The 15365-nt window shown below is 46.1% G+C and overlaps 2 protein-coding genes across 2 annotated transcripts in view; one reads left to right on the plus strand and one right to left on the minus strand.

Moving 5' to 3' along the window:
* Positions 1-3124, plus strand: part of Cog3 (component of oligomeric golgi complex 3) — a 52801-nt gene extending 49677 nt beyond the window's left edge. The window contains exons 22-23 of the mRNA XM_076872376.1: positions 197-295; positions 1242-3124. Of these exons, the coding sequence (XP_076728491.1) occupies positions 197-295; positions 1242-1271 (129 nt within the window). The 3' untranslated portion in view covers positions 1272-3124. The remainder of the gene's footprint in view (positions 1-196; positions 296-1241) is intronic.
* Positions 3125-9300: 6176 nt separating this feature from the next.
* The window catches only part of Erich6b (glutamate rich 6B), a 42993-nt gene continuing 36928 nt past the window's right edge, over positions 9301-15365 (minus strand). The window contains exons 11-12 of the mRNA XM_076872216.1: positions 11861-12086; positions 9301-9513 (exon numbers count right to left, since the gene is read on the minus strand). Of these exons, the coding sequence (XP_076728331.1) occupies positions 9301-9513; positions 11861-12086 (439 nt within the window). The remainder of the gene's footprint in view (positions 9514-11860; positions 12087-15365) is intronic.

Here is a 15365-nt window from a genome sequence, read left to right on the forward strand (position 1 = left end):
ATGTTAACTGATAAGTCTTCATCAGGTTGTGCTGACATGTGAAATATTAAGTGCGATCTTAAATATTAAGTGGCAATCTTATGAAAGATTTCTTCCATTCATTTTGGCAAACATTATGACGATTTAGCTTTCATAGTACTTCATGTGTAAGATGTGCATGTTTTCTGACTTATCTGATGTAATCTCCTCTTCTAAGAATAACATTCAGCAAGTCTTCCAGAAGTTTCATGCTCTGTTAAAGGAAGAGTTCAGTCCTGAAGACATCCAGATCATTGCTTGTCCTTCCATGGAACAGGTAAAGCACAGACTGAAAACCGTTAGTAGTTTTATGCCCCTTGTTTTTTTCACTACAGTAGGTAATATATTTGAGCAAACATGTTTTTAGTTTTAATTTTAAAAACTGCACAGTGTTTTATTCTCATGAACAAGAATTCAAACTTTGAATTACTCTAACTTTTGGGGATGATTTTAGAGTTTTCAGTTGCATTTTAGTCATTTCCAGTGGTGAAAATTGCTGTTTAAGACAAATGACCTTCTTGTGGAGGACTCAAATACTGGCATTTAATGTACTGAATCATTTTGTTCAGAATATTCATAATGTGAAATTTTCAGATAAAAATAAAAGTTATTTGAGAGATAAGAATAGATGCTTGAAGTATTTGTTTTTTCTTCTCTTCCTAAATTTATAAAAAACTGAATATAGAGTCCAGTTTGGGTTAGTTATCATTCATTTATTCAATTCAGCCAGCAGTTTTTTTACCGAGTACCTGTTATGTATTAGGAGTGGCCTAGTGCTTGGGAGAATATTTATTTATGGTCTTAAGTTTAGTGTAATTTGGAAATTTAGTATATAGTAAGAACGAGAATGTTGAATAGAGAGGTAAAGCTGGGAGAGCTGGTGGAAGTGAGTAGAGACTGGGGAGAATGGGAACTTTTAAGGAGTTGAATAGGAGGAGAAAGCCGGAGGGTAGAGGAAAAGGTGCCATTGGTGACACAGATCCATTTCTGTCATTTGTTAGTGTTGGTGTTCTGTTTTGCCATCATTGTCCCTGGAGTTTTAAGTGACTCAGGGGCCTGGATCTCATGATGGTGGTAGCTCCCCACACTTCCTCCAGAAGCTCAGGGCCCAGTAGCTATAAAAATCTTGGACTTTTCCCCTCATTTTGTTTTTGAGGCTCTAGAGGACTTCTCTCAAGGGTGGTCCCACAGCAGAACTAACAGCCCTTCACCTTGCTTTTCAGCTGAACCTCCTGCTTTCGGTTTCTAAATAGCAGGCTGGTTGGGCTGTTCGTGTCAGCGGTCTGTCTGGTGGGAACGGGATGAGAAGTCTTGCAGCCTGCCAGGACACTGAGGATCCTACATGAAATGTCCCCAAGAACCTCAATGCGTGCTGCTCAGTGCTGACTACAGAAGGAAACATAAAGTATTTAGAGTTTGGTGTTTCCCTTTTAAAAACATCAAAATGCCAAAGATTAATTGGTGAGCAGTGATAGCTGCCTTATTTATGGTAACAAGAAATGTAAGTTTTTAAGACGTAGCCATGGAGGGCTCACAGTGAAATGTTTCTTCACAAAAGTTGTGCAATAAAAATAGGTTACAATAAGTAGTGCAAAGAACTTTACAGATATCCAGCTATCCAGAAAGCTGCTAAGGGTAAGGTTTGCTAATACGTGAAACACTGCAACACTTTTAACCGCCCAGCATTCCACAGTGACTATTTTTTTACTTCCAGAAATCTTATTTCTATACTCTATTTAATGTAATATTTCTCCTGTCATTTTGAAGTTTAGTTGGGAGTATATTGGTTGCTTCTGAGAACGCATCTTGCTTTCTTGGGAATTCAGGGTCTTATCATTCTTCTTTTGATGTAAGGTGGTTAAAGATCAAGGATCTTGGGTAAGGCCTGCCATCTCTACTCCTTGAACTGCTTAGGTGCAGAGTGTTCAAAAGCAGGTAGCTGCAACCTCCTGGTGTAGATAGGTTTGGGATCTTTAATATGGGTCTTCCCAGAGCCTCAGTGAGTATGAGGGAGCAGGAATTACCAGTGAGGTATCTTAAATCTGGCACATAAAAATGAGAAGGGAAACTGGTGCATGGGATGAGTACCCTGTATTAGGAGTGAAGCTTAGGGTTACAGCCTTCTGCACGCCACCTTCGATTCCAGCCATTCTTTGAAATGTGAACACTTGTGTGTTTTCAGCCACCTGTGCTATGCTGTGCACCAGCCTTGAGGATCTCTAGCCCTGCTGCAGCGGGACATGTTATCAACACACACAAGGATACAAACACTGCCCACACTTTAGCACCACCATACCATATCAGGGATCAAAAATTGTGCACATCTGTAAATGTTTCTATAAATTCCTTTTTGAATTTGGAGTTGGATTGGTTTTCTCTCTGCTGTTATAGTAAATGTAACCTGTTGTGGGGTTCAAAAAGAATTCTGAGTCATTTAAACTCTGGAGGTGGGACACTGCCGAGGATTCTGGAATGGGGCCAGCGGCCTTGTGGTGCAGGTAGTGCGGCTGTAGCAGTGCTCCTTGTGCGCTTAAGGCAGGCTCTTGCACAGTGTGCGGGTGGTCTGCCTAAACTGATGTCTGTCGTTTGTAACAGGTCATCTGTTTTCAGCCCTGTCAGAGGTAGAAATTGCTCGATAGAACTTACCACTCTTTATGTTTTGGGAAGGTAGAAGGAAAAAGGGTCCATATTCTTTCTTTGCCGTGAAATGAATGAATTAGGAAGATTGCATTTACTTCCACTTATTCTTTTAAATACATGTTTAATGAAACTGTAAAATATCCAGCTAGTGTATTATATGTACATTTGGTTTTTAAATAGCCTTTCCAAAGAAATGAGGGCATGATTATTGTACAGTACTGTGACTGATGTAGTTTGATGTACAGAGCAGATTTGTTCTTTGGGATAAAAATATTTAATGGCACTTTTTCTTGTGTTCTGATCTTTTGTTTCTGAACACTCAAACACCTTACAAAGTGCTAAGTAGGTGATAGTGATCCAACTTGTTTGCTAAATGAATATTTGTTTAAATCTGTACAGTTTCAAGTGTTTACTTATACAAAGAGTGTACATACTTTCAAATAATTAATTTAAAATGCTTTATATTATTTGGCTAGAAATTGCTGTTTTTAATAAATGAATTTTTTAAAAAAATAAAGATTTTTGCTTCCTACTTTTGTGCTTGTGTGTTTGGTATATATGTGGATCTTTTAAAAAATTTTGAGATACTTACAGATTCATAAACAGTTGTAAGAAATAATAGCAATTTGTGTACCTTTTATCCAATTCCTCCCAACATTTTGCAAACCGTAGCAAAGTATTAGAGCCAGGATATTGGCATCAATACACTTTACCCATTTTAACTCAGACTTCTCCAGTTTTATTTGTAGTATATGAATTTCTTTGACAAGATAAATCATTTTGAAAGGACATTTTTGAAGCATCTTAATACTTCCTTCGTTAAAAGATGTGCTAGTCAGCTTTGCATTACAGTTATCTGAGATAAAGCACTTATGAAGAGAAAAGGGTTATTTTGGCTCACGGTTTTGGGGATCTCAGCCCATGATCAGTTGTCTCCATTGCTTTTGGCCTTGTGGTGAGGCAGCATGTCATGGAGGGATCACAAAGATGCTCACCTCATGGTTGAGAAGCAAAAAGAGGAGGAAAGGGCTGGGGCCCCCCTGTCCCCTTCAAGGGCTCACCCCGGTGACCAGAAGACCTCTCATTAATTCCCACCTATTAAAGGTTCCATTACCTCTCAGTAGCGCCATGGGCTGGTTCCATGCCTTGGGGGTCACTGTGGATTCAAACTAGCAAAAAAATTTTTTTGTTTGTTTGCAAAGTGCCAATTTCCTGAGCACAGCCAGCAGAGATAATTGTATTGAAATTCAGTAGTGTTATGATAACAATAAAAACAGGTTTGTGTTTTTTCTCTGGCTTAACAACCCCATATCTTTAAGTTCTCTTCTGTGACTATCTTATAAGAAAGACCGAAGAGGTTGACTCGTTGACTTAAACCCTTAAAAAGAAGCTGTAGTAAAGGAACTGAAGATAATGAGAGATCCTTTTCAGAAAAGAGGGACTTTATTGCTTCCTCTCTGGGGCTCTTTGTCGTGTGGTTCTTTAGCTAACTTGTCTATATTGTGTTCTTGGGCATGAACCCCCGGAGAAAGGAAGCTGCTACTGAACGTGGGACAATGGCATCCTGTTAAATAGTCATTTGTTAAATGTCCGTTTTTCCTTTTAGACTAAATGTGTTTTTTTTTTTTAAATAATGAGTGTGTTTTTAAAAACACATTTTGCAATGATACATATATGCTCACGAATGTTTGAATTTTATTGTAAAACATGCAAGTCTCATAAATGAGCCCTCAGAAAAAAAACCTTATTTGGTTTTCACTCTCTAGTCCCTCTAACCATTGTTAGGTGTTTGGAATGCAGCTTCCAGGTTTTTTCTATGCGTGTTTTAAAATAATTTTTCTTACTCAATTGGGCTCCTGAACACATTTTAATGAATTAAAGTAAGCTTTGTCAGTGTTACAGACACACACACACTGTCTATTGCTGAACTATTTGAAAGTGAGTTTTAGTCTTCATTAACAGTTTGTTCCTAAATATTTCAGTATCTACCTCCAAACAAGAATATTCTTTTACATAATCACAATAGCATTTTCACATCTAAAAAAAAAATTCAGGGGCTGGGGATGTAGCTCAGTGGTAGAGTACTTTCCTAATGTGAATAATGCCCTGGGTTCAATCCCCAGTGCTGCAAAAAATAAATAAGCGAAAAAATTGAGTATCTAGATTTCAGTTTTCCCAGTTACCGCCCCCCCCCACCACCCAAATCTCTTATGGCATTTTTAAAAGTCCAGGTTTACACATTTTTATTTGGTTTTCACTCTCTAGTCCTTTCTAATTTGTTTTTTGCTTGCTTGTTTTCATGACATTGACTTTTTGTTAAAGACCTTGTTCTTTTCATTTTCTTCAAGAGACCAGTTACCTTATACAATGAACCATACCTGGATATTACTGAGTTTCCTCTTTAGTAAATTCAAAATACCTTAAAACTGCAGGATAAATATTTTTTTCAAATACATGGAACTTTAGCCAAAGTAGATATGTGTTGGGCCATTAAAAAGGAGGGAAAAAAGAAAAAAACCCTCAAATGGTCTGTTGTAGTAGTTTCAGCACCAGGGGACATGTGGCAATGTCTGAAGACATTCATTTTGTCTTGATGGTGGGGGAGTGGTTATTTCTGGCTTCTTGTGGTTAGAGACCAGAGCTGCTAACCATCTCACGATACCAGAACAGCTCCCAACAGGAAGAATTATCCAGCCCACAATGTTAATAGTGCAGGGGTTGCAACACCCTGCTCCATGTGATGGCATTCTTCAAACCCCAGCATCTACTGCTCCCTCACCTGGCCTGGTTGCCCTCATACCTGACACACAACTCAATTTGCTTGAGGGGGTTTTTGTTTTGTTTTTTTGCTGGCCCTTCTGCCACCGACCCCGTTTAGAAGCTCCATGGATACCCAGCACCTAGACCAGTGCCTGCGATAGGTACCTAATAAGCATCTATTGAAGGAGCTAGTGCCCAAGTCACTCAACATTCCCCACCCAGCCCATTCCTGCCAAGTCCTGCCTGTTCTCCACCCCCCCACCCCCCCACCCCCATAGCTCTTTCCCTCCTTCCTTCTGTGGTTTCAGAGCAGTTGCCCTAGGCCAACTCTCATTTTCAGTATTTCTGGCTTGGAATATTGTAACATTCTTACTACAAGATCCCAGTCCCCAGTGTGAGAGATGGCTCCCATCCCCCTTGCTCCTGGAATAGAAAGCCTTGAACTCTGCCTGGTGCACAGGCTCAGCCGACCCTGTCTGCTTCCCCTCCTGAATCAGGATGAGAAGCAACAGAAGACGTCACTGTCTAACTTGAGCAGGAAAGGACTACCTTGGAAGGATGAAAAAGGATGCTGTTGTCCCTCGTAAGGCAGACCAGAGGCTGGAGAACCAGAGTGAGCACAGCATTGTTGGTTTTTTGTTGTTGTTTTGTTTTTTGTTTTTTTGAGTAAAAGAGTTGGATTTCTTTCTTTTTTTTCTTCCCACTGCTGTGGCAGGGCTTGGACTGGGCATTGCTGCCTCTGCTTTCATGTTGGCCAAGTTAACTCCCTGTGGTGTGTGGATCTTTCTGTCAGTCTGGTTTTCTATGCCTCCTCTGAGTACAGAAGCAGAGAACAGAGGGTCTTTTCTGTGCCAGAAAAGCAGAAGAAAAAGAAGGGGAGAGGGGAAGAGGGAACGGTGCTGTTTGCTGCTCTTTTATTTCTTGTGAATTTTCTCTTATTAACTGGGTAATAATGCACATTATGTTTTCCCTGTTCTGATTACTGGTGTGGTTTCCATCTGGATCCTGAACCTTTTTGCTTTCTGGGTTGGAGGCAGGTGACTGCTGCCTATTAATTCTCTCAAGGGAGAAACCCACCCCAAAAGGAGGAACAGGGTCAGGACAGGGAAAACAACAACAACAACAACAAAAAAAACTTGTCCTAAATACCTCCAGTGCCATACCCTTGCCTTTCTGGCTCTTGGTGTCTCTGCACATGCCATTGCCTCTCCCTGGAACTCCTGGCACGCCCTGTTGGCCCCAACCCCATGTGCCTTCCACTCTTGGCAGATATCATGGGATCTCCATGTGTGGTGAGGGGGCAGAGGAGGGTGGGGTGGTGATGTTGCACTGGGGCTGAGACTGAGATGGCTGGGGGCTTGGAACAATGTTCTGAGGCCCACTCAGGACCTTTAGTCTTTGATAGGTGATAAGTGCATCAGTCAGCTTTCCATGACTGTGACAACACACCAACTTATGAAGACAAACTTATTTTGGCTCATGTTCAGAGTCTTAATTTATGGTCACCTTGGACCTGTTCTTTGTACTAGTGGCGAGGTGAAAGAACATCATGGAACGAACATGTGGTGGAGCAGAGCTGCTCACCTTGTGTGACAGTGCAAGAAAGGGTTATGAGAGCCATAACCTAATCCGTGTGTTAATCCCCTGATAAGGATTAACTGGTGTCTATAGGCAGATAGGGTGTGGTTGGACGAGGTGGGTGCCTGGGGACATGCTTTTGGGGTTTATAGCTTGTCCTTGTTGGACAGAGCTCTCTGTGATCATCATGTTCTGAGCTGCTCTCCTCCACCACACACTTCCACCATGATGTTCTGCCTCATCAGGCGCTGAGGAATGCAGTTGGCTCTCTATGGACTGAGTCCTCTGAAACTGAGCCTCAAAGTAAAATTTTCCTCTTCTAATTTTTCTTGTCAGTTCTTTTGGTCACAGTTGTGAAAAAGCTGACTCGGAAGTCCATGACTATGGTACTTGGGTATCACTCTTCACAGTAGGGAGTGGCTAATTGTCAGACTGTACTGGGAATAGGGTTTTCCTATACTGACTTGGTTGAGGCTAGAGTTAAGGCCATCCTGGGAGTTGAGTATCCCAGGGATGTATAAAAGGTACCCTGAGGTGGGTTGGGGTTGCTCCTAGCTCAAGTTCACCTTTTCTAGACATGACCCATGCGTAGGCCTCATCTGGAGCTGTGGTTACAAGATATAATCCCATATCCCTTACCACACTGGAGTGGAAAAAGGGTGCCCAAGACCACTAGGGACTTTTGAGAATAATCGACAGACAAACGTGTGTGAACTGAGGTGTCTGTTGGATGAGTCGGGTATCGAAAGATGGTATGCTCTCCTGTTCCCTGCAGGCCTCCTGGGCTCCAATCCATCCTGAGACCCATTGCATCTTCTATTTGGATCACTGTTCTACCAGGTTCACATTTCCCTTTTTTGTTTTAGCTACTGAGTTGATGGACTATTAAGTGACCAAAAGGGTCCTAGGTATTGGAGTTGACATGTGGGTCCTTTTGAGTACCAAGTTGACTCCTAGTTTGGGGAACCAGGTGCAGGCTGGCTTGGTTTTCCATGTGGGTTTCCTCTCCTGTGATGGGGTGGGTGGTCAAGGGTGTGTGTGTGAGGAGGTCAGAGCCTCCAGGCTCAGTGCAAAAGCATGGGGACCAGGAGCTGAGCCACCTCTATCCTTCACTCTTTCAGCTGAGGACCAGGGCACTGTGTTCCATGGTAATACCCAGATTCTCCTAAGTCAGGAGGAGTGGCTGGACTCCTGGAGGTGGGTACCTGCTTTGTGCTGAGGCAGCTGGGAGGCTGGGATTGGCCTCCAAGCTCCCTGAGGGAGAGGAAGAGACCCTGCCACAAAGTAGAATAAGGGTAGTAGTGTCTGGAGTGGCCTGGAGTTATTGATGTGCCTGGAATGGGTAGTCCATTAAAAAAAGTGCTATCACCAGAGTGATGTCACTTTGTAGCTAGGTAGATCAGAATGCCAGTCTTCACTGTCACTTACTCGTGTGTGATCCTGGGTAAGTCATTTAACCTCTGTGAACACCAGTGTCATCAAGAAAACACTCTTTGTCACAAGCCACGTGGGATGGAACTTGCAAAAGTGTAGTGCTCAGCACCAGGGACCCACCTCCTTCGTGCTGCACGCTTGGTTCATGGTGGTGAGTTTCATGACCAGGAAGACCCAAGAAAGCTGGGTGGGGCTGTCCCTGTAGGCCAAGGGAAATGCAGACCCCCCAACCTTACTAAGAGATGCACACTGGACAGATACCTCCCTGGAACTGCCCAGGTATAAAGGGAGGGGCCGGGTGACAGTAATTAGAGACACTTACTGACAGGTTTCTAATGGCCAGACCCTATTCTAGGGTTGCTACATGCAATAAGTTCTTCACTACTCCCCACTCTAGTGGTAGATACTGTTTCTAGGTCCATTTTACAGATGTGGAAACTGAGGCATAAAGTTACTTGACCCAGGGCACACAGCCAATAAGGGGCAGAGCTGGACAGACTATCCTGAGTCAAGGCAGGTAATGAACTGCAAAAGAATTTCTGGATGGCAGTGACTGGTAGGAGCATGCAGAGCGGGTGTGGATGTGTATTGCTTACTGACATGACAGTGTGCTCCCAAAGCTGTCAGGTTTTGACTAGGAGATCTTCTCTGTGCCCAGCCACATACTGTCAGTCCCTCAAAGCTTGCTTTCATTCTTGTTTTTTTTTTTTTTTTCTCTTACCAAGGAACTGTAACAGGTCCCAAATTACAAACCAACTCTCAAAGACATAATAGATAGATCTGGGGACTTTCCTGAAGCTCTTGAGGATCCTCCCTTCCCAAGACATTCAGTGGACGATGTATAAGGCCTGGGAGAATTTGGTGACTGCCCTACAAACAGAATCGAGATCTCTTCTTGGTTCCTAAAGCCATGAGACACATCTTGGAGGCCTCTGTGAAGTTTTTCAAATCAGACACGGTCAGCAAGTTCAGGATCCTAATCATTTTTCCCAGAAGGATCTGGACCTTCCGAGCTGTTGTGCCAGGATCTACCTCCAGGATTGTTTTCTCCTTCAGGTCTTGCAGCACCTCTGAGTTTATGAACTGTGGGATTCACAGAAGGCCAGGTGACATTAGTGCCTCTGCAGTCCTGCCACCCCCTTGGAACCTCTCCACCCTCGGGGCTGATCTATCTCCCCAGTACTGCCACCCATGGCCTTTCTGGTGTTCACCAAACACACTCACTTGGCCTGTGCCTATGGCCACTTGGACCATGGTGATGTGGGTGGTAGCCACATGTCAGCCTGACCCCAAACCAGAGAGAAACCAGCTCTTGTGCCCTGGACTGGCCTGCCTTCCAAAGGCTGCACTCTCCAGGGCCAGTGTCTGCCAGTGAGCCCGACTCCACCACAGGCTCACTGGGAGTGTATCCGGGTTTTGTTGGAATGAGGCCTTGCCCCAGCGAGGACACTTCAATGTCCATTTCTGCCTTGGTTTGTGGCTTGTCGAAAGCTGATAAAGAGACTCCCGGAGGGAGAATAACACCAATATGTTCTACTTCTGTGAGGCTGATGAAATGTTTTCATGCAAAGTGTCTTACTTAAGCCATATAACAACCTGCGTCTCTTCAGAAGGTGGTGGGCTCAGACAAGAAGCTAACATCACCCAGGAAGTAGAGAGGTGGGTGTAGAAGGACAAGTTCTTCTTAGGGCCCCCTGGCTGCCCAACCTGGGCCCCAGCTCTGTCTCCTTCCTTTTGCTCTAACAAGTTACATTTGTGCTGACTTGCTTCTTCTGCACCCCACCACTGGGGCAGCTCCCCAAGGGTACCCCAGCTCCCTGGGTCTCCCAGTCTCCACCCTTTCTGGTTAGTCCTCTTTTCATGGCTCTCTTCCCTCAGGAAAACCCACCACCATTCTAAGGCCTTCATGCCCTCTCCAGCCCTAGGTGGCTCCTCTTCAGCTTGCAGCGGCTGTGCAATGGATGTGTGCAATGGATGTGCGTGGGTGACCCAGGACAGCAGCGCTGGCCTCTTCTTTCCAGGGGAGGCTGCTCAGGAAAATCCAGGGAAGGCAAGGATGTTGTGACATCATTACTTAGCCTGCAAAATGGCAAGCTCTGCCAGGAAGGGAACCGGGGTGACCAGCTGGCCAGGCCTGTTTGGAACTTTCCCAGTTTTAGCACTCAAAGTCTAATGTCCTGGGAAACTCCTTGGTCCTGGCAAATGGGTGACTGGTCACCCTAAACCTACCGTGTTCCCTCCTCTCCTCTCAAATATATTTGGGCAGTTTAATTTTGCTACAGTCTGCTGTTGGGCTGCTTTTCCATCTGCTTCACCTCCAGGAGACATGTCTGTCTCTATCTCCCTGGTGATTGGACTTCTGGAGGCCTATGTGCCTCCCCGGCGGGATCTTTGAATAGAGCCCTCCATGTGGAATGGGGAAGGGGAGCTGGAGCAAAAAAGGGTCTTGTTAAGATCTCACTGGAGGTACTAAGGACCCCCTTATTCCCCTCGATGCCTCTAGTCCTCAGAAAGGGTCTCAAGAGCTCATCTTCTACAGTCAGAAATCCAGGGGACTAGACTCACCATTTATGGGGGGCTTAATTACATCATCCCAAAAGATCTGCCCAAGACCTAATCCCTTGCTCCCACACCTGTGAATGTAGCCTTGTTTAGAAATACCGTATTTTACTATTATATCCTGAATAATTAAGGATCTTGGGATGGGATTTTCCTGGATTTAGGATGGGCCCTAATTGCAATGACTGCTGTCCACATAAGAGAAAGGAGAAGAGATCTTTTCACACAGACACACAGAGGGGATGGCGGGTGAGGATGGAGTCAGAGGATGCAGCCACAAGTGAACACCAGGAGTCCCCAGCAGCTAGAGAAACACAAGAGCATCCTCCATCAAAGCCTTTGGATGTTGGTGACCCCACTGACATCCCCATGTTCCACTTTTAGCCCCTAGAACTGATAGACAATAAACTGATAGTCAATAATGTCACTCATCCAGCAGCTCTGGGAGAGAGTAAACCACCGCTGCTTTCCTGCCTGGCCTGCGAGGGCGCAACAGACTTTCAGGTGACCATTTGTTTTGGGGCGAGTGTGTTGGGGGAGGAGAGAACAGACCCCCCCTGTCTCTGGCCCTGCCATCTGACTGGGCTGCTGAGAGCATCGAGTGAGGTGATGCCTACTGACATCTTTTTTCACAGTGAGTTCTTGGGAAGTCGGTTTCCGCCATTCTCACACTCATGGTGCTGGAAAATTATCAGAGAAGCGTGTGCATATGGGTAAGCACCAGGTGAGTGAGGGTGGCCGTGTCTTTCTATGGGTTAGTGTGACACAGAGGTGGCCCTGAGGCCCACGGCACGGGCAGGCCAAGCCAGCTGCAGCCTGTGTGCAGGTAGAAAAACCACCCAACAGAGGGTGGGGGCAGTGGAGAACTTACCTTGAACTTGGTGCCCAGGTTTAAACGAAACTGCTTCTGTTGGTGGAGGAAGCTGAAGATGATCTTGTCCTGGCTTCTTATGTGTACCTGGATGTAGCTGTTGATTTTCAAGGAGATGGGCTGGAAAGGGGGCATGTGGACGTGGACCTGCAGATTCCACCAGTTCCAGGCCTTCTGGTTTTTGCCCTTGGGGAAGTAGTAGCCCAGGCTGCTGCTCAGGCTTGACCTAGAGGAGAAGGTGCATCAGGAGCTGCAGCCAAGCCCTGCAGACTGGGGAACGGCCCCCCTGTGCGAGAGCGGGGCTCGGCCCTTCTCTTCCTCTCTCTCCTGCCTTTTCCCTTTCTTCCTGGGCCACAGAAATGCCCACAGGGTCTTGACGGGCAGGAGAGGTTCCAACAAATAAAGACCCAAGAGCAGGAGCTGCCATCAGCCCCTGCATACCCTCTGCTTAGCCTTGTTTGGTGGCTCTTGCTCCCTGCCTTTGGACAATGGTGACCGACATTTCTTCCAGGGCCCCCTGCACCCTTTATCTCCTTCCACACTCTTCTCTCCAGGAAGCTCTCCCACCTTACACGAGACAGCTGGCACTGCTCACTAAGTCTCAGCTGGACCAGCCCCTCCAGTTCTCTCCAGGACTCTCCAGGCCCACCCTTGTCAGTTTCCTGCATAGCTTCCATTCTCACTGTTCATGGTAGTTATGTTCTGTAAAGTCACTGATTTAGGAAATACTGGACCCATAGCCCCTCAGGAAGACTGCTGTACACAAGTAGACACCCACATATCTACAGGGGACACATGCTGAGACCCGGGGGGACGCCTGGAAATGCAGGTGGCTCCTGAGCCTTGTGCACATTTTTTTCCTATACATATTTACTGAGGATAAATTTTTAATTTATAAATTAGGTATAGTAAGAGATTAACAACAAAAACTAATAATAGTACAATTAAGACAACTTATTGAAATAAGTTATGTGAATGTGATCGATCTCTCTCTCTCTCTCTCTCTCTCTCTCAAAATATCATATTATACTATACTCACCCTCTTCTCCCCCATGGTTGACTGCAACTGCAGAAAGCGAAACTGCAGAGAAGGGGGTTCTACTGAACACACCCGCCTCACAGAACATGATATCGTAGATCCTAAAAACAACCCATCCTGCAAAATTCTGTTTTCTTTAGTTTACTAAAAGAAAACAAGGCTGGGAAACGTCAAGTGATTTGTCTGAGGCCACTCCACTGACTAGGGTCCGAGCTGAGCCACACCCTGGCCAACTGGCCCTGGAGCTGGAAGTTCCTGGATCGTGCTGCCCTGCTCCCACTTTCTGTGCCCTCTGGTCATTTCTGGGTGAAAACTGAGATGAGGAGGCAGGGTGACCCCCACCCACCCACACACTTTAGCTGAGAATGTGCACATTCAGCAACTCAAATTTTCTGCAGCTCTGCCTGTCCTTGACCATGTGACGTGTGTATAAGCACATATCGTCCCAAGGAACGATAGGGTCTGTTGGCTAATTCAGTACTTAGTGACTTTATGGACCAAACTGCCACAAATAGTAAATGTAACCTCCTGAAGGGTGGGGACCCTGCTGAATTCTCACTGCCCAGCCCTATGCAAGCACATACGTGGATAGGTGTCAAATGAGTGGATGTTGGGTTGGAGGATGGGTGGGTTCCCCCTCACCCATCTCTACTCTCTAGGGACTGCCTAACCTTCAAACCATCCTTTCTTGGCCTTTCAGCCTAACCTCCCTCCTCTTCCAGTATTTTTCTTGTTCTGCCTTTTGCTTTTCGAACCTCACCAGGGCTGTCCCTGGAATCAGTGCCATTGGGGCTGCAATATCTCCGACGAATGGAAGGAAGTGGGAAAGTGATGCCAAGACCCAAGTTAGGAGAAGGTAGATTTTTTTTTGTTTGTTTTATTTTTAGGACCAGGGATTGAATCCAGGGGTACTTAACCACAGAGCCAAATCTCCAGCCCTCTTTATGTTTTTTTATTTAGAGACAGGGTCTGGCTGAGTTGCTTAGGGCCTCACTAATTTGCTGAGGCTGGCTTTGCACTTGGGAATCCTCCTGCCTCAGCCTCCCAAGCTGCTGGAATTACAGGTGTGCTCTACCTACCGTGCCCAGTGCCCTTTAATCTTTTAAGTGGCTCCCCAAAGCTCTAGGGTTAGCGACTTTAGGCTAAGACTTCCAGAGACAGATCTAGAACAGCCAGAGGTGGTCAGAATTTGGATGCTCCTGAAGTGGAGGCCCCGTACCGTGGAGAAGGCAGACTATGCCCACATGGACTCTGAGTTTAGGTGGGTCTGTCCCTTTGCTGTTTGGGAACCCTGAAGCCTGGGGGAAGCCTAGTCTGAGACTGGGGGCCACGTTGGGGATGGGGCTGGGTTTTAGTTTCCACACACTTGGCAAATCACAGCTCATTTCTTCTACCCTCCCTGAGGAAATGGAAATCAAAAAATGACTCAAGAAGTACTCAGTCCTCAAACAGCTCAGCTCTAGATCCTGCCCTGTGTCCGAGGCACCACAAGAAGTTTCCTTCCAGTGTAAAGGCTACAGAGATGTACAGAAGTTCCTGGAGGCCGGGGTTGGGGTCCTGGGCCAGCAGCTTTGTGTTCCCAAATGAGTCAGAAGATCTTGCTCAAAATCTCCTTGTGACCATGGGACACAGTCCTGCTGAAGAATTCTCTCAGGGACTGGACCGACTCGCTATGGGCCACATTTTTCTGTGGTGCAGATGTCCCTAGGAAAGAAACCAGCTTAGAGGGTGGAGGGACCCATTTGGGAAGAGGGTCTGGCCCTGTGGTGTGACTGTTTGGGGTGATGAGTGTGTGGGGAATACAGAGTCTGTCTCTCATCTGGAGGCCTGCTGAGAAAGGGCAAGAGCAGTACCAGGAACAACACCGAGGGGCTTCTCCTCGTGTAGGGCAGCCAGGAGAAAGAAGGGAGAGGCAGGAGCTGCCGGCGAGCAGGCAGAGGAACCAGGCAAGAGTCAAGGGCTTGCGGGGTGTGCTGGATCCTGGCCTGTGGCCCCATGGCCTAGAAACTGCAAGCGCCATTTGCCAGTGAGTGCGAAGCCCATTCCTACTCTGACCAGTTAGCTTTGAATGCCAGGAAGCCTCCCAGTTCTTAGCTGCCCTATTTTCTCCTTTGAGGAGGAGCACAGAGTCAGAAGGGGAAGCTGCTGGGATTTCTCCAGCTCTTGGCAGCACCTGAGTGCGGGTTAGCCTGGTTTTTGAAGATCTTCAAAGAGCAAACAGGAAGCAGGTCCCAAGGAGAGAGATGGGAGATGAGGAGTTAGGGATGGCTGGGTGGTGGACTGGCTATGAGGCCAGGGCCTGAGACTTCGGAACAAGGCTGCTCTGGAGAAAGAGGGACTTTAAAGCACTGGCTGCTGCTGTCCCCCCACGGAGTTAAGACCTTGGCAACCATACTCGTCTAAGCCCCAGAATCACCCGGAAGCACTTAGAGAGTGCAGACTTCCAGGTCCCACTCCAGACCCACA

This window comes from Callospermophilus lateralis, chromosome 12, assembly GCF_048772815.1.
Source record: "Callospermophilus lateralis isolate mCalLat2 chromosome 12, mCalLat2.hap1, whole genome shotgun sequence".
Classification (NCBI taxonomy): domain Eukaryota; kingdom Metazoa; phylum Chordata; class Mammalia; order Rodentia; family Sciuridae; genus Callospermophilus; species Callospermophilus lateralis.